This window comes from Apteryx rowi, unplaced genomic scaffold, assembly GCF_003343035.1.
Source record: "Apteryx rowi isolate R43461 unplaced genomic scaffold, aptRow1 scaffold_27, whole genome shotgun sequence".
In the NCBI taxonomy this organism is placed as follows: domain Eukaryota; kingdom Metazoa; phylum Chordata; class Aves; order Apterygiformes; family Apterygidae; genus Apteryx; species Apteryx rowi.
This window is the reverse complement of record NW_020449085.1, coordinates 3,858,260-3,876,965: the sequence shown is the minus strand read 5'-3', so window position 1 is coordinate 3,876,965 and position 18,706 is coordinate 3,858,260. Positions and strand designations below refer to the sequence as shown.

Here is an 18,706-nt window from a genome sequence, read left to right as displayed (position 1 = left end):
TGTCATGTTGAATTTACACCAGACAGACTGATTCAGACAGTGAAGAGAGTCTTTACAGGCACAGCAGTCCCAAAGTAAGACATAACAGCATGTCAGAACTCAGCTCTGYCTGATGGCAATGCCATCCCTGCGCTGTGAATCCTTCCGTTAAAACATCCCACCACCGACAGGGTAGCCCAAGCACCACCGCTTGTATTGACACTGATATGAGCACAAGTTTTCTACACTTTTCCACTCACACCTAGACAGCAGGTTACTGCCTTACCAAGAGTCCTGTGGCAGCGAGTTGACTCTGACCATTCTTTCTAGAAAACAGATGGGAAGAGGAGCTGTTGCCCCCAAGAGTCACTCTACACCTCTCTGCAGTGCATGAGTCCTCAGTAAAGGTAGCTTGTGCTGCTCTTCCCACAGCAGAATTTGAGATCCATTTCACTTTCTCATTATTAAGAAAGCAATCTGACTTAAACAAAAATTAGCCAGATTTTCACTTTGGAGAAACTTCACCCTTATCTCCTGCTCCGGCTGCCACTGCCCTGGGCAAATATAAAGGTCCATTTTGATTTTTCAGAGTTATATTGCTCCATATGACTGACAGTAAGTGTCTGCAAAACCTGCAAACTATGTTCACAAATCAGCTCACTGTTTATCTTTCCATTTTCAGTGCAAGGAGTTCACTTTTCACACTGGCTATGAGGTGCTTGTACAACGACTGTTGGATGGAAGGAAGATGTGCAAAGATGTGGAGGATTTGCTCAAGCAGAGGTAAGAAAACGAGAGTGAAAAAAGCGTGAAAAGCCTCCATTTTCTCTCCTGCTTTGCACCTGGAAAGGAGTAGTAGGCTGCTTCTGAATTTCGTAGTGATACTTGTTTACATAGAAAAGTCTGAGTGATTTGAGTCCTAAACTGGTCACAGCTGTGCAGACATCATGTAGTTCAATGAATCAATGAGATTCATTCTCTGCCCCTGTACTTATGGCTATTTAGACAAATCCAAATATAGAGTAATTTCTGAAAATGAAACAAAATAAATGAGAACTTTATGCTAGTTGCATCATATGCAGGAGAAGGAAGAAGGCAAATGACGGAAGTGAGCAGTGGGAGGAATTATCAGGTCACCAATTTTCTTGGAATATTATTTCTTTGAAAATATTAATGCAGCTTTTCTCCCTTAGGATAATCCCTAGCCTTTTGACATGATTTGTGAAGGTAAATAACAAATAGAAACTTCAGAGATTTAGGGAAAGAGGAAAGGGTGAAACCRTCAGACATGCAGAGCTCCATTAAGGCAGTTATCAGTCCATAATTACATGGTAACACATACATCCACAACAAGAAGCATTACTGAGYTTCTGCTGCTACAGAAAACAAATGATTTGCACGTTTTTCTTTTTCTTTAAACATGCTGTTGCCACATGCAGTGTTTCAGTTTCCTGCAACTACTGAAAACACATTATTTTTCAAGTACAGACAAAACCATGTAAGATGCTATCAAAAGCCTTTCCCAGACACCCAAGATAGTCCACGTCATTTGCCCACCTTATCTGGTTCTATTTTCATATCCTCTTTGAATAATAATTTTGTACTTTATCTCCATCCCTTACATGCTTCTTGGGGCCCCCTCAGCAACATCTAGGGACAGCCAACACTCTCCTGGGTGAGACAATACATATTACACAGCTGCCCTGACTTCTTTGCCATTCGTTTTTGTACTTCAGACTTAGAAAAAAAACCCTGAAATTTAGTTCTGATTTTAAATGGCTGGGTTAACAGTTTCGGCATGCAGCATGAGGGACACGCTTATGTAAGACCACACAGTACGGACTATATGTATACCACAGGCAATCCTAGAGTGGTTCATCTCAGAATCATCTCTTTATGCCTATTGCTCTGCCTTCCTTGATCACAGCCTGCGCTTTAGTCCCACGCAGTGCCCATCTAGTCTCCTGGGTTTATGCCGGTTTTCTGAAGGCTTGCTTTCAAGTACTGGGACTTTCACAGGGGTGTGAGCTATCAAACTGAAAATTCATTAAGTCACAGAAGTGTGAAATCTCTCATCAAAATATGAAGCTATTTGAATTGCTTTTCTTGACCACCACTGGGAGCATATTTTATTGCCACAYGTCACGCAGTCCTGAAGTCACGTCAGTCTGATGGTATCTTCGCCTCTTCTGTTTAAAATAGCTCCTTTGTGACTCATAACTTACAGAGATCACAATTAAACTGCAGGTTTCAGACAGGCTGTGTGCTACAGCTTGCATCTGATGCTATATAGGTCTATGGTTTTTGTCAAAACGTATTAGAGGAGTTTCTGCAAGCTGCAGGATAAGGTTCTTCCTGCCTGGTGGTAGAGGCAGAAAGGGCTTTTCACAAAGATGAAAAAGTACACCTATAGCCATTTTGCAGATAAGAAGGCTGAAAGAACAATTTTTTCCGTGAACTTTTGCATCCCCCCAAAACATTCCAGTGAATGTGCACATGTGCACGTGTCTGTGTGTGTGCATGCGTCTTGAGAAGAAAGAGGAGAAAAGATAGCAGCCACAGAGTTGCAGAGAGAAGGTATCATTTCCACTTTATTTCTGGAAGTGGCTTCTTTCATCTTGTCCTTGTGTCATTCATGGCAAAAGCATGGGATGAATCGCTGTTCTTAGAGGCTGCCTGTGTCACKGGTTTGATGCCAGAATTTCAGCAAGGACTCCTGTAGCAGCTGCCCTGAGTTTGGAAACCAGCTGCCCTGGTTGCACTRACACTTAATGAGTTTTCCACTCAGGTCAATTACTGTTGCCCACAAATACCCCAGCCTGGTACAGAGGAGGGCTTAAGAGCTCGGGGAATGAGAAAGAGGTCATCTTCTGGAACGAAAGCCATATTCAAAACCCAAAATATTTTCCAGTTCTGAACTGCTGCAGGGAAACTTGGAAGCTGTGTGCAAGAGTATCTGAAAGTGAGAAAGGCAGCACCAAGGTCTGAAAAGATGGTGTCAGCCCCCTGCCATACCCCTCGGACCCTGGGCTAGTCCAGTTCCAGGAGGATTTGACCTGAGGGTTTTTGCAGGAGCTGGGATTTACTCAAGAGCTGGCTATGCCCTTTTTTCTTGATATACCACGTACAAAGCAAGCAAAGTGGGACCGTGGCACAGGAGTTATTCTTATGGCTGTATATCCACCAGTGCCAAAGTCTCTGTTGCWGAAGTTATTAAAGTCAGATGAAAACAAATCTAATCTACTTCTGCAGCTTTGCGTGTCTCTTGAGCATATTTCCACTTTGATGAAATTTCGTTCATCTAATGTGGAAATGAAGCGATACCTCTATGTGGTCCTGTCACCATATTTTGCACCAAATACTCTTCTGTCTAGGAGGAATCCCAAATCAGTGACAGACGAACAACTGCCATACGCGCGCAGCCCCACTAAAACGCAGCTATTTCTAGTGCAGGATGACAGCAATTAACTAGCTGCACATGCAGCGTTAGACACACGGGAGACATGGACAGAGGCCAAGAGCAGCCTCCGCTCCTGGCACGGGAATATCGCACGACTGGCAGCGTTATTCCACCCAGCCTGCTGGGTTCCCTTGGATGGAGCAGAAGTCCCCAGGTTGAGTCTGCCTCAGACGTCAGACCCCAGAAGATGGTTGCAAGCGTGTGGAATTTCACCAGGACCACTGGCACGGCTGGCTGCCGAGCAGGGTGCTCGCAGCCCTTGTACGCAGAGGAATAGCCAACAAGCAGGCAGATGGGCTTTAACAGCCAGCCAGCCAAACAGCTGCAGTGGGGCAGGCCCCGCAAGTCTAGCCCTGAGTAAAGCCCTTGAACTCAGTAAATTGCAATTATAAAGCAGTGTGGCAAGTAGGAAGACAGAACTATGGATAAATCAGCAGGACTGTGTGGCCTAGTATCTGCTTTGAAATTCCTTTTTTGAACAAATAACATGTTTCTCCAAGGTGCCAAGTCTCAGGCTCAAGAGCATTTGAAATGCTTTGAAACCACTGCTGAAAACTGGACTAACCCTAAATACCCCCCCCCTCCGCCCAGCTCCTAACACAAAGGTGTCTGTCTATTTATTATTGGCCATTGAATAGATTTTAACAGCCATACAAAGGCAGAAAACTCTGCTCTGCCCCTGGCCTTGCACTCAGGAGAAAGGAAATAACATATTTAGTGCGAATACATTTTTCTAAGCAGATATTTAAAAAATTTCTTCCAGAGCTCACAGAGGGGAAGATGACAAAAGAAGAAACCATTGTTTTTCTTTATTAACCCTAGAAACAGAATTAATCTCCTGAGTCTCTAGTTACAGTTCCCCATTAGGTGAGGCATCACATCATATCGTCCCCTCCATAAAATTGTCACAGCTTCACCTTATAACTAGCATGGTTACTTCCCCCTCTGCTTCCGCTGCAGCTGCTCAAGTACCACCTCATGTCTCTAATGGTTAAAAATTTTCCTCTTATTTCCAGCTTCCATTTATTCATAGCTTCCTTTCAAAGGGATCCTTTGGATCCTGCTGTTCACTCACCTTCCAGCCTTCATTTTGGTAGGTCAAGTCAGCCATATTCTTTCAGGTTTCTTCTGCAAAACAGACTCTCCATTTTCCTGAGCATCTGCACAACAGTTCTCTACCACCTCTTCTAGCTGAATTCAACTTTTGGGGGATTGAATTTTACATGGCATCCCACAGTTTCATCAAGGTCATGGAGATGGGCATTCATTTTCCCTCAACTCTTCTGGAAATATTTCACCCAAAACGTTTTAGAAGTCCTAATAGCACTAGAATTAGGGGAGGTAGAGAAAGTAATTAAATTCTATTTCTTATGTTTTATACCTCAGAAGCAATTACAGTGAGATTTTTGTAAACTTGATTCTAGTACTACTAGGAGAAACTGAGTAACTTTTTCTTTTAACAGAGCACAGGCAGAAGAGAGATATGGAAAAGAGCTGATTCAGATTGCTCGAAAAGCAGGAGGACAAACAGAAATCAAGTAAGGACTTCTTTTATTATTAGTGCAAATGAAAGCATTTTGGAAGCAATATCAGACACTTGGGTTTTCCCAAGGAATGGGGTCTTAAGCTGCACAATTAACGGTGAGTTACACAGCATTTCACAATATTCAGGAAAAGTGGGGAAACACCATGGTCGATCAAAACAGAACTTGTGAAACCTCTGGGAATTGCTGCTAGGTCTTTACTGACCAAATTTTTAATTTCAGGATTACTAACAGTGTTTAATATTTGCTTCCAAAAGCAAACTGAGCGATGGGAAAGAAGGAGAAGGAAGAGGGTGGGAAAAGTTTGGGATAGTGGCTTGGCAATTCTGGGAAGGTTGGTAAACACTAAGAGATTGTGACAGGGCAAACTCAAAGTGTAAAGACACCCAGTATTAGCTCTGCAGCAGGAAAAGGGCTTAGCTTAGAAACACAAACTTTAACCTCCTTTGAAGAGACTTTACTCAAGACAGGTCAATGAAACTACTGAAATACCCTAAAATGACATCTATTTTTCTCTGTCTCCTGTACTATTATCTTAGGTCATATATAAATTGTGTTGGAAGGGCAAGATATATGTTGGCATGGAATTTAACTTAATAAACACTGCTGATAAACTGCTGCTATTATTGATCTTAGTAGCAATAATGAGATATTTTGCCATTACTGTAGCAAGTAATAATAGAGTAATAAGGCGGAAGAGGATGAAGATTTGGGGTCATAGGTCTGAAAGAGACCTCAATCTAAACAAAACAGCTCTATCAATCTCCAGGGCCCACTAATCCCATCCATCCCATACCTCATTTCTTAATTGCAGTCTCCTTTTTAGGCCAATTTATCACCCTCTCTCAGCACGAGCATGGTTTCCTGTTCATATTTTATTGGAAAACTTGACCCCAAACCCTTGCATCTTCAAGACATGCAAGGTCCAGTCAATCACCCGTAGGGCGGGCTATCGTTTCTGCGGCACATCCAGGCCAAGAGGGAAACTGTTGCACTAACCCGAGGGCTAAGCCAGCAGTGCTAAGTGGCGCTGAGGCTCACTCCAGAGCACATGCAAGCCTTTTTCTTCCCTAGCTGCCCCGTCTCTGCCTTACCCTTGAACAGTGCAGCAAGGTATAACAAGGAAAAGCAGTCACTGGTATCTCAATTCACAGAGTTAAACAGAGTAAAGGAAGGAGAAGAAAAATGATTTCAAAACTAAAATAGTAGATTAAGGATGGATGGCTTCTTCTCAAGCCAAATGCCAGATTAGCATTTCAGGATTAACAAAAGGCTCCATCTAAATTTCTTTACTGTCAGTGTGGGGCAGGCAGGGTAGATGTGTTCAGAAACAGACAGTTTTGGCTGCTCTTCTGTGACTTAGTTGATAATTCATGGGTCTGACTTTTCCTAAGGGATTATCATAGCCTGATCTAGAGGCAGAGCCAAGTCCCAGAGTTGCGATATGGATCCAAGTTCCTCTGAAGTTGGGGGAAGTTTGGAGCCAGGCCCAGCTCTGCTTTGATCCAGCAATTACATAGCTTGGCATTAGCGAGAACACATTGAATATACCAACGCAGCAAACCGCAGAGCTGATTTACTGTGTTTCCATAAACCCACACCTGGTCTGGGTAGTGACCAGCTTCGCGCTGATATTTTTATCAGAGCAAATACCTCTATCTATTTGGAGCAGAAGGAGAGAGAGCACACTTTACTTTTGTTGTCCAGCACCTCTCTGGTTGTTTAAGGAGTTACGCAGATGGACAGTGAAGGACATTTGTCCAGAGTACACAGCTTTAAATTGGAGAAAACTGGTCTCTATTCAGGGCTTGAAACAACTCATGAAAATGAAATATTTGGTTTTAATGCCTTAAATGTTTTGACATGGTGTGAAGTTTCTGATTGTTTATACGACTACACTGATGACAGCAGTTCTGCTCCCAGGATCAGGCTCACAGAGAGTGGAGGGAGAGAGCCGACATGCTACTGAGTCAGAAATGCTTCTAGAAGGACGATGCTGCAACGAATGCATGCATTATTCCAAGTCTTTCCTCTTTATAAGAGTCCTCTTTGTCATATAGCACACTGTATTGCAAATGCTTGACAGGTTGAACCGGGATGGTCACGTCATTGAATGAGTCTTTGGGTTGCAGTATTTATGAAACAAAGTCTAACTATGGAGTCGGGCAGGTATTTGTGTCTGACACTTGCATTTGACAATCACCAGGACAAAAAGTATCTTCCACTTTTTTTTCCAGAACATTTTCCAGAACTTCCTGTGCCATGTTATAGATTGCAGAGGAAATTATTAATTTCAAATCTCTCAGTCATTTTCTTGCTAATGCAAAATTATCCCCTAGTCTTAAATCCAGTCACCTTTTTAATATCTTGGGTACTAGGGCTTTCTGTCACCTCTGGAAATTATTTCACAACCCAGTAGTTCTCAATATCAGGAAGATACCTGATATGGCTTAAAAAAAAAAAAAAAAAAATCCATAAGCAATAACCACCCATAACCTTCCAGTGTCAGAAAATACCCAGAAGATCCTAAGAGAAAGATGTGCAAGGCCAGTTAATTCTGTTTAGCATATTATAAACAAATTCTGAAACAAGGAATTGGCTGCAACCCCCCCTTATCGCTCCACCAGGTCAAGGTGAGGCTCTGCGGTGGTTACGGAAAGTGGAGCAGGAAAGCGGCAGCATTTCGAGGGCCCGCAGAGCGAGGCGCAGTCCCTGCGTAGCTGGCCTATTTGCAAAGCATCAGCAGCAAAGTCACGCTGCAGCGGCACGGCAGCCGAGGGAACCYGCCGCGCAGGCGAGGCTGCGTCTGCCTCAATGGAGGCGGCCGGCACAACTGCTTCATGCAGTGAGCAGGCCAGCAGGGCTTTACTTGCTTCTGTCCTCTCAGTACCAGTGTAAACAGCTTTTTTCAACTTCAGAAACGTTATTGGAGAAATGCTATTGGAGATTTAGAAAGCAGAGACAAAAACCTTTCTATCACTTCCTGTGCTTGGGGGAGAAGAGGGTCTGCTCAAAGGAGAAACGAGGCAGCAGGGAGGAGATCCTGCCCAGGTATTTATTTCTGCCCTGCCAGGACTGGCAAGAAGCATTCAAGGAGAATAAGCACCACAAGCAATGGGGAGAAGGCCCCCCATAAACTGCTTGTCTTCTCATCAGCTATCCTGCCAGGCTGAGGTTAACAGCCAGAGAGCAGGAAAAAGAGGTGGTCAGCTGAGGGAACTCGGGAAGGACTAAACCTATGGGAGGCACTTTGGATCCTTGAGTGGGAATCGGGCAGATGTGCAAGTACTGGCTTATTGGTACTCCAAGCTCTCCCCACCGCAAGTCATGTCAACCCCAAGGCAACCTCTTTCAGAATTTCTGGCAAATTAAAATGTTTAGAATTGCTTTAAGGCATTTTCACTTACTCGTCCCAAAATAAATGTATTCCCACAGCGCAGAATAGTTTTTACAGGAGAGGATATTTCTGTGTAGCTCCTGCTCAGGATCTCTTGAAAATGTTCTGCTCAGTATAACAGTGAAATAGTGAAATGTTTCTGGTCCCTGCTCCAAGTCAGGCAGAGAAGGGATGAGAACCAGAGTCTTCCACATGCAGGTGGGTGCCCTAACTAGTACAGTGTGCTGCCCCAGGTAATTGCCATTACCATGGCTCATTCCTCACGTGGAGAACGGTTCACCCCAAAGCCTCCCCAAATTTGAAAGCTTTCCATTTTGAATCAGAGAAAAGAATGATTTGAACATTTTTCAGGCTCTTCCCTTCTCCCCCCGAACTTCTGCTTTAGCTGGAGCATATTGCTGAACTCAGCTGAGTGTACAAATTGTTCCAGCTGCCCCTTGTTATTTCCTGAAAAATACAGATCAAGGAATGCACTGCTGACTCTAAAAAGAGATAGCAGGGATGGCTTGCTGAAAGGTAACAGGAACTCTGGGACTATCCGCCAGTATTTTGAGAAAAATGTATGTGACAACAGCCATCAGGTTTCCATCTTACATAGTGCCTGGTATTTGTTCCATCAGCGTCATTACAGACATTCAGTTCGGAGGAAATACAGCACATATATAACTGCTCATCTCGATTACAAGAGGCTCTGCACTGCGAGAGCTGCGCAGAGCACAGGCGGTTTGCTTTCATGCTTAAACTCTGATCAGAATAAATTCTTGGGGGCAGACTTTTCCTCTTTAGGCACCGGTTTTGGCCGAGGTTCTCGGAAGAAAGGATTGTCCTGCATGCTGTTTGTGCCTGGACTGTGTGCGACTCAGTAGTATGGGCTGTCCTTAAAGTAGACACCCCAGCATCTCATCAGTGAGTTCCTCTGATGGGGGATGGACCCATCACACCTACTGATGCTTCGCAGAGACAGCTACGATTGCAAGCCAAGGCTGTACTAGGACACTTCACTACTGAATGTCAGCAGTAATATAATGTAGTAACTTGGGAAAAGAGGACAGCGTTGTGTCTCCACTTGCAGACTTTTTAGCACTAGAAATGTGAGAAATGACTTTGACTTGACTGCTAGTAAGGGACATGCTTTCAGCACTGCTGTAGAAAGTGCAATAGAGTGCAGTGAGCTTCAGTTAGGCCCTAATCGTTCTTTTCAAACCAGTATTGGAAATGGCCATGCCTGGCCTACTCCTGTAGAAAAATCTCTAACAACACTAAAAGCACAGGGACGGGGGGACCTGCTGCAACATTTCTTTTCTTTTTAAGAAAGCGCAGGACTTGTAAAAGAAGTTGGTGCTGGTTACAGTGGGCATAACAAACCATACACTCCAGCTTCCATCTCAAGAAGTAAAAGTTCTCTGAAAGTGCTGGCTAGCAGGCAAAGCACAGAATTATTCAAGAATACAGCCTGATTCAAACAAATTTAGGCCTTCTGGCTGCTTCCTCTTGGAGCACTGCAGCTGGGAGAAACTACTTCCTATGGGGAAGGGAGGTGTCCTCTTTCCGACACATGGCACACATCCAACTCAGTGGTTGCAATCAGCCTTGGCCAGCTCATTCTAAAGTACAGGAGGATGCACAGACTTAAATCTAAGTGTAAGACTCTAAGGAGGTTCTCACAGGCTCACATCAAAATCCATTCAGCCTAATATCCTGTCCCCAACACCGGATCCTTAGGGAAGAGTAGAAGAACGGGGCAAGAATATAAAGATTTTTCTCAGAAAATAATCTTCTAGCCTTTAGCAACTGGTGGTTCAGCGGCTGCCAAGCCAGCAGCATCTTTGTATTTAATAGCTCCCAACAGAGTTTTCTTGTGCAAATTTGTCACATCCTTATTTGAAACTCTGAAACACTTTAGCATCCACTCCACTAAGTCCTGTGGTAAAGCAATCTAATTTAATGTTGAGTGCAGAAGTGTCTCTCTCGTTTGTTTTAACCTGCCTCACCGCACTTGCCGTATTAGATCAGACATGACAGAGGCGAATTAGCTTCCTTACCGTGGGGTTTCTTGCAGCATGTCTGCACTGGTGACCTGCAGTCCCACTGCCTATTCTGCTTCTTACAAACACATGGAGCTCCATGCTAATGCCTGAAATATGGAAAAGACTGTCTGGCTACTTCTTTCAGGGTAATCACCTGCCTGTCCCAAGTGATTAGTCCCTGAGGAGTAGGATGGAGGTGAGAACTGCAGCAGTTGGGATGAAAGGACAGGGTACATGTTCAAGGACTCAGCCAGAGTTCCTGACTTTTGCACGCTGCACAGAAATGGATCTCTGCAGCTCACCTATCAGAAGTTAGGAAGTCTATTCATACCAATTTTAAAGCTCTGTTATGTCCCTATTTTAATTACAACAGTTTTATATCTGAATCACAATTTCAGAGACTCTAGTTACAATACAAATTATATGAAAGATAGTTACAAAGCTGCAGCCAAGTATTCTTGGCAAAGACCAGGTTACACCAACATCCAATGGGGAAAACAGAACTATATGTTATGAAGTTTAACCTGCTGTATAGTTTTGTACTCCCCATATTCTGGCAAAAGTAGTTAGGAAAGAAACCCCAATATCCTTTTGTGTTGCACACATAGGAAAGGATGTCACAGAATGTGGTGATTTTTCAGCTGAATAGCAAGATCGAGTTTGCACGTGTTTGCTGGTAGATCGTACAGGAATGACGTCTTGACACATTATAGATGATTCACAGCAGAGCTCATGCCTTTGGGAGGAAACACCCTTTCAGACTGCAAGGTGACTGGGAATTTCCATGCAGTAGCTTTGGGCAACTCTGCAGCAGAACAGTATGAGAATGGAATATATTATAGAGCCTAGTTTTCAGATACATCCTCCGCTTCAGCTGAAGCAGAGCCCCAGGAGCTCAGGTCTTCTTTAAGAAAACTCATGTAAACATGCAGTAGCTGGTTAAAGCCTGCCTAGTTTGACAACAACTATTTTTGTCATTTGCCCTTCTTGTCTCTTCTCATGTATACAATTTCSTACTCTTTTCCTTCCCTCTTTTCCACTATCATCTCCTTCAGATCTCAGGAAAGGAAGTTCCTTCAAGCTTATGTCTGTTCTGCCCTTCTCTGTATGGCCTGAAATAGCATCTTTCAATGAGCATGAGGTGAGGGCATCTGTAATGAAACGCCAAATTGCTGCTACCTTTACACAAATATAGCTCATCTGTCACATAATATACAGAATCTTCTGTATTATTCACATAACGCAAGCATTTTTGAACTGCAGCTAGAAATCATTTTGGAAGGTCACATTCTTCCATGGTTAGTTATTCTCCACTCAAATGTTCTGAACCTGCTGGGAGTTTATATACTTTTATTTTGAACTTGCAGGACCCTGTGAAAATGGATCCGAACATGTACTCTGAAAGATCTAAGCCTCTGCTCAGTCCTTGTGAAATCTGGTCTAGATAAGCTCTCATGTGATGAGGATAGGCATTTTTTGTACTGTGCTGGATTCTTTCCAGGAGGAGTGAGGAAATTTAGTTTTATGTTTAAAGGTACAAAAGTTGTTTCAATTGTTTTATTCTTTGATTTGAATGGTGTAAGCAATTCTGGAGTCACAGAGGATCTAATTYGTAGTCTACTGGCATAGATTTACAGGGGGGAGAGGGAATGTGGATGTCCCATGCTATTTCCTTCCCCTGCCCCAGCAGAGCCTGGTGTGATCTGTGTGTACTCCCAGTCACCAGCCTTGGCAGCGATGATACAGCCCCCTTCCCATTCAGTTTGGGGCTGCTGCCACTTCTGACATATATCTGAAAAAATCCAAGCACCAGAAGCAAAAACTTGTACGCAGACGCACTACAGCGTTAGAGGAACCCTCCACACTTGCTATGTTCACGAAAGAGATGCTCCAACCTGACACTGCACCCATCTTGCCTGCACAGTACAGATTCCCCTAATGACAATACGGCTACTCATGCGAGCTAGTACCTTGCTATAATTTACAGACAGGCAGAAATTTGGGCTCCAGTAGTCAAAGAAAGGGTCTGCCCATGCCTTTTTTCCACTCCAGGTGCCTCAGACCCTATACCACAGCTGGGACCTGTACAGATCTTTTTCTAGTTGCACAAAATGGTTTTGCCTTTCTCTTTATACCTCCTCTCAGAACGAGAAGAAAATTTCCTGGCAAAAAGAATTCTTTGATGTTTTCACCATATCTCCATTAAGCAATGTCAGACATGATTCTAGCGTGAAATATTCTGCTATATGCCTATACTTGGACTTGGTATCAAGTCAGCTACCTCCCTGTTAAAAGAGCACAACCTCCCTTCCCACCACTACTTTTTGCAATGCAGACACAGTCCTGGGTGCAAATTGTGACCAGATGGCTCTGAACTTGTTTCCCACACTTTGCTACCACCACCAGGCTTCACAGAAAGAAAGTGCTGGTAAAATTTCATTGGATCTATTCTATATCGCAGGAGGAAAGACAGATGTTAACCATGGCTTGAAAGGGGACTGCCACTGAAATGGTTTCATAACCATGTTATCAGGATCTAAATTATCCAAGGCAGAGGGTGACATGACTGCTGGAAAGTCTCTGCAGACTTTATCTGACAGAGACTTCTCCCAATTTCAGAGAGAATGCTTTAAAAAAAATTACAGTAAGAACAGAACATGGTAGATCATGTTGATGACAGTCAAACAAAAACCTAGCAGAGAAGAGGAAGGTGGGGTTATTTTCTATTTCTATTCAGCAAGCAAAGGCTAAAAGAAAAAAGAAAAAAAAAAAGCTGTGGTTTTCCGGTTAGAAAAGCCTAAGTTTTACCTTCTTGTATACAAAGTTTTAAAGGGATGCTATGAGTTACTCAGTTAAATCAGTCTCTAGGTGAGGGAGCAAGCAAAGAATTGAACAAAAATCTCCAAACCATCAAGCCTGAAGTTGCAAAAAGGAGTGACACAACAGTGTACATTGTGGGTATAGCAGTGGCGTAAGCACTGGTGCAGGTAGGGCTCTGATATTTACATCTCTAGCGCAGCAGAATTCAGGCTTTGATGACAGGGAGGCAAGAGGTAGCAGAGCTCCATCTGCAGCATATTTCCTAGGTCCTGGTGTCAAGCAGGGCTGCCCAGCAGAGCCTGCTGTCCGGTGACAGCACAGTTCTTTCACAAAAAGAAGTCCAAAAGATGAAGGAGGAGAAGGCAAACAAAGAGAGCAGGTGGGACAAGTTCAGTTTGAAATGTAACAGTAAGCATCCGTATTCCAGCTAACAGTAAGGATATTTTAGCCACTAGATGGCAAAAATCACCAGAAGTTGCTGCAGAATGGCTCTATCTGTTCCCCATTACTCCAGACTGAGAGTCAATCCTTTCTCCATCAGAAATTCATTTTGACAAATCCAATCTTTAAATGTCCAAGGGGGAGTCTTTAACAAACATTCACAGTAAATTTCTGTCCAACACTATTTCAACAAGACATCTGCAGGTGGTTGCATGTAGGGATGCCCAAAGGGAAGACTGGTGCTCTGTCTTTAGCTTGAGTGATTTAACAGTCTTCCAGATTTGTCATAGAAACACTAGAACTGAGCAACTGAGYGGGGGGGAAAAAAAAGTGCAAGTCTATAGTTTTGCTTGAATTATTTTCAACCTCAGTTTTTCCAATTTGGCCACGGCAAACAAAAAATCCATTACTACCATAGTGCTAAGCAGCACAGCTTACTGAGAGGATAACGCATTCCGTTAAAGTGACCAAAAGAGTGAGCCATCCTCCCTTCGGACGCTTCAGAATAAAGATCTTACAATCCTTATTAGAAAGTCATATGCAGATGAACCCTAACATGAAGTTTTAATAGGTAGAATATATACAAAAGAGCACTGACAGAATTAAAATTCACATATACATCTCTGCTACATAGGTTACTTCCATTAAACCCTCCATTACTACATCTAGTGCACTGAAATGATATATTTCACTGATCTAATCAGAGCGTCTAGCAGCAATGAAGAGCTCATCTGTAGGACTGCTGCTGCAGCCGGCACATCCCTGCAGCCCAGGAGTCATAAAGGAATACCTGATGGATCTGTGGGTCAAGATTCGATTTACTTATTCTCTCCCTCACATAACTTGGCACAATGACATATTTGCTACTCCCTCAAGCCCCATAAGGATGAGAGATCTGATTCACTGATTTCAGAAAAGTATTATAAAAATAAGGAAGGAAATGGCTTAAGTCTATTTCAGTCTACTTACGGACTGGCCTTGCCCTAATCAGCAGCTAGGGAACTGACTGGACAAATCTTTCATACAAAGAGCGAAAGGCCAGAGCTTTCTGAAACGGCAATTAGAGACCATGCAGGGGCAAATGGGTCTCTCAGTTGTTCATAGCCAGATGCATTATTATACCAGAAGACAGACCAATCCTTACAGAGAGCCAGCAAAAAGGAGAAAAGATTCTTGTATGGCTTCTGATCATGAAATACCCTGGTAGCTCAGATGGCTGGGAACCAAAAAAGCAGCAAACTGCTTTTGTCCTTGATATGTACTGAGAATGCATTATTCTTCAGTATCCAGTACAGCAATTTTGCCCGTCTCGGCATAAACTGAATCATCAGCATCAAAGAAAAAAACTCTGTGAATAATAGATCAACACAACGTGCAAAGAGTATGTACAGTTTGCAAGTGTTCTGTATTTTTGTGTTAAGAGTTCTGCCTTTTTAATTTCAGTATTTACATATTTCTCGGGTGAAGTTGCTAGCACCTTCCCCACCTCCCATTGGAAAAATCCATGATTAAAAAAGCTAATTTTATTCCATTTGTATTCTTAATTCTTCAAAATAAACTATTAGAGCTTTGGAATGGGAAAAAGGCTAACTTACCTGGTGATATTCAATTTGTCTTTTAAGGTCAAGCTTTTATAACTGAGCTGGAAAGAATCCTGTTTGTTTCCTTTTGTTGTGAAAATTTAGTTTCCATCGGAATTCCACACCAGACTCAATTTTTGTGAACAGTGTACAGAAGGAAAGGCAAATGAACCTTCAGAATGTTAAAGGATTATTAGGACTACAACCTGAAAAATATTCAGTCTAGCATGTTTTCTCTGAGTTATCTCAGGAGATTCACCACAACAAGTTTAGTTTACTATAGTTATTTCCTTCAGAAGAAGCTGAAAGAGTCAAACAGTAAGATCACTACCCGTCATTTCTGGCTGAAAGTCTTTTCCTTGTGTTTGCACATATAGCTACAAAAGTTAGATTTGGATGTGGACTGTAAGGCAGTTATCACTGAAGACAAACCCAGTCTTTCCCAACTCCTGTGCATTCCTCCTGTGCCTGGTAAGGCAGTCTTGCTTCTGCGAGAGCAAGTTTTGATTAGGAAACAGATGTCCAGTCTAAAACAGCACAGGGCAATTAGAGTCCTTCACGTGTCTCTTAAGCCTCCTAGAATGACCCAAGAGATACAGGATTTCCCTACCCATCTGTAGTCACACATGGCTGGGAAGGGATATGCATCCTCTTCTGGGCTCTCCTAGTAGCCAAGCTTCAGCCAAGGAGATTTTGGAGTCTTCATTAACAAGCTTTTCTCCTGGTCTCCCCCATGCGCCAGGTAGGGGCTCTCTGGAGACCCCAGACCTTTTTCCTCCAGGCAACAATACAGTCTGGGTCCTGAAGAGATGACTTGTAAATCTGAAACACCTCCAAATCACAGCATAACCTTGGCCTGTGTGTCTACAAGTGCCCTTCCAGCTTGCAAACTGGGAGCTAGAGCAGGTTAAGTTGGAAGTGCCTCATATAGACTGTGCTTTCCTCTCTCACCACCTCTATCCTGGTCTTTCTGCTGCATTCTTAAAAAGGAGAGAGGCTTGCACAAAATCAGGACATCAGGTGATCTATCATTCCCCTTTCATCACCTCCTGCAATGCTCCATTGTAGGACCTCTCTCTTAGTGGCATAGGTCCATCAGACTGAGCAGCGTAACATCTCTTTTTGCTAATCTCCACACTGCATTGCACAGCCTAGTGTTGATGCCCCATTTCGCAGCACAGTTTAAGCAAGCTGTGCTTCTCAAAGGTTGAAAGCCCTTAGGAGCCTTAGGGTTTCAAAACCTAGGTAGGCTCTCTGAACCATTTGTGAATTTTTTTTTAAAAGGACAGTGATCTGTACCACATGGTGGTGCTACAAAAACATAGTATAGAGGATGCAACGTAACATAGCTGCTGCAGCTTCACGGGTGACTAAGGAGGAAAAATTTGCTTGTGCTGCATTCAACACAGAGGGTGGAGTTGTTTCCTCTCTACCCTTCAGGCTAGTGCTCCAAAATCCAATTTCACTAATCATCTTTACTTCACTCAGATGACTTCTGTCTATTGGCAAGGTGCAGGAACAGAGAAATGTCTATTAATATTCACAACTCCAGATACTGTGGAATCAAAAAAGAGGGTGCGCATAAAGAGTAGTGTAATTCATTGCTTCATGGAGCATTTTATTGCATTTCCTAATGCTAAGAGATTGATGCTATCGTGCCCGTTAGCATGGTCACTTTTTATGACAGGACTAATAAGAATTTTATTTCTATGTGGATCTTTGAGGTTCTGAGGGAAAGTTTTTCCTCTAGATCCAAAACCCATTCTGAAAAGCCTATACTAATAAAGTTGCATTTGGTTTTTACCCTACAGCACACTGAAGGCAGCATTTGAGAGCCTTAAGCAACGTAAGTATTTACATCTTCCTTTCTAATCTGGGTAAAAAAGACACCCTGTGTGTCCATCCTCTTTGAGAGTTTTCATCCTCTTCCCCCTTTATTTACAACTCTTCTATTCCAGTCTGTACTGCGGAGAGCAGAGTGGGAGGACACCTCTGGGGAGTCCCCCTCCAAGGCTGGGCATTGAATCCAGTCTCTGGTGGCAAAGAAAACTGCTCCTGGAAACCCTTTAGCTGGAACAGTGCTTGCTCTATGCTCTCCCCCCAAAACTGAGCCCTCCAGGCTTCTCTCACTCACCACCTCCCTTCTCTCGAGGGATGAAACAAAACACTGTAAATCAGTTCCCTATGGAGGTCCCAGAAATCTTTGCCCTGGGAGTCCTGACTTCACACCCTCCTCACTCCTGAATGAAGAATTAGTTCCCTTTTTTGCTGCAGAAAGCAGGTGCCAATCAGTTGAGCATGACTGAAAGCTAATTAAAGAAAGAAAGAAAAAAAAAAGCAGAACTGACTGATCAGAACATATTTGCAGCATCAGTCAGTGTCTCTAGTTTGCTGGATGACCACGGCCAAATTCCCCAGGGCAGCGTCCCTTCCTTTCTGTGCCACTGTTCACCCATCAGTAACCTTGTCACTTTGGGTTCCCCAGAGGATGGTGTTAAATGGAGACATAAACGTCTCCTAATACTCTTGATTATAGATATCACTGGGTGTCTGTAAACACCCCAGAAATCTAATTATACTTTGACTGTGTCCCCACAAAATACACTGTCTCATCTTCCATCAGGAAAAGCTGGTCTTTGGCAATTTTTTGGCTGGTTTCTCAAGTTAGTTTTATCTGGATTGAGTCATAAAAGATCAACTCTGCTCCCTCTTCTACAAACCACTGTCATGAAAGCAGTATGCTTTCTAAACGTGCTCAAGGCTGAACTAAAAACCTGTCAGAGCCAGAAAATACAACACCATCATATCCAACAGGACAGTGTACCTGGGTATTAGCACCTGTTGTTTAGATAATAAAAATACCCTTTTGAAAAGCAGCTATTGAATTAAGGTATTGTTAGAGCCTGGGCAGGGGTAGCTCAACATTTTTGGAAAGTGAAGGGTTCCATTTCAGAGGCACCAAAGCAAAAAACGCAGAGAAGTTACCAGGCCCTTCAGACAGCCTCAGCCAGATGTTCTGAAATTCAGTCCATCTTTGCTGACCCTTACAAATTCTCAGCTTGCAGTCTCCTCTAGCAGCACTTGGGCCAGGCTGGAGGCAACAGGCAGGCAGCTCCCAAGAGCAATGATTATGCAGCAGAGTAGCGGGAGGGAGAGCAGGCACATGGGGTGACAACGGAGGTCAGAGCTCCTTCCCCTCCTGCAACACAACATCTGACCTCCAGCCCCAGGGAGGAGGGCTAGGGGCGAGTGGGGCTATGAAGCAGTGCAGCCAGGCTCTGTGCTTGCCGAGGCTGCTCCGAGTGGGTGCTCCAATCCTGCAGTGGGGGGGGTTCGCCGATGTAACTTGCAGGCACTGAAAGAACCTGCCACAAGCCCTATTCAGGTTGCATGAACCCTCAGCTAAGTTAACGCATGCAGAAACATAGGGGGGGGGCTTTTTTTTTTTTTTTTTTTCA

At 43.5% G+C, this 18,706-nt stretch overlaps 1 protein-coding gene across 1 annotated transcript in view; it reads left to right on the top strand.

The window, feature by feature from the left end:
• Positions 1-18,706, top strand: part of PSTPIP1 (proline-serine-threonine phosphatase interacting protein 1) — a 60,936-nt gene that overhangs the window by 19,543 nt on the left and 22,687 nt on the right. The window contains exons 2-4 of the mRNA XM_026068333.1: positions 662-762; positions 4,903-4,977; positions 17,060-17,094. Of these exons, the coding sequence (XP_025924118.1) occupies positions 662-762; positions 4,903-4,977; positions 17,060-17,094 (211 nt within the window). The remainder of the gene's footprint in view (positions 1-661; positions 763-4,902; positions 4,978-17,059; positions 17,095-18,706) is intronic.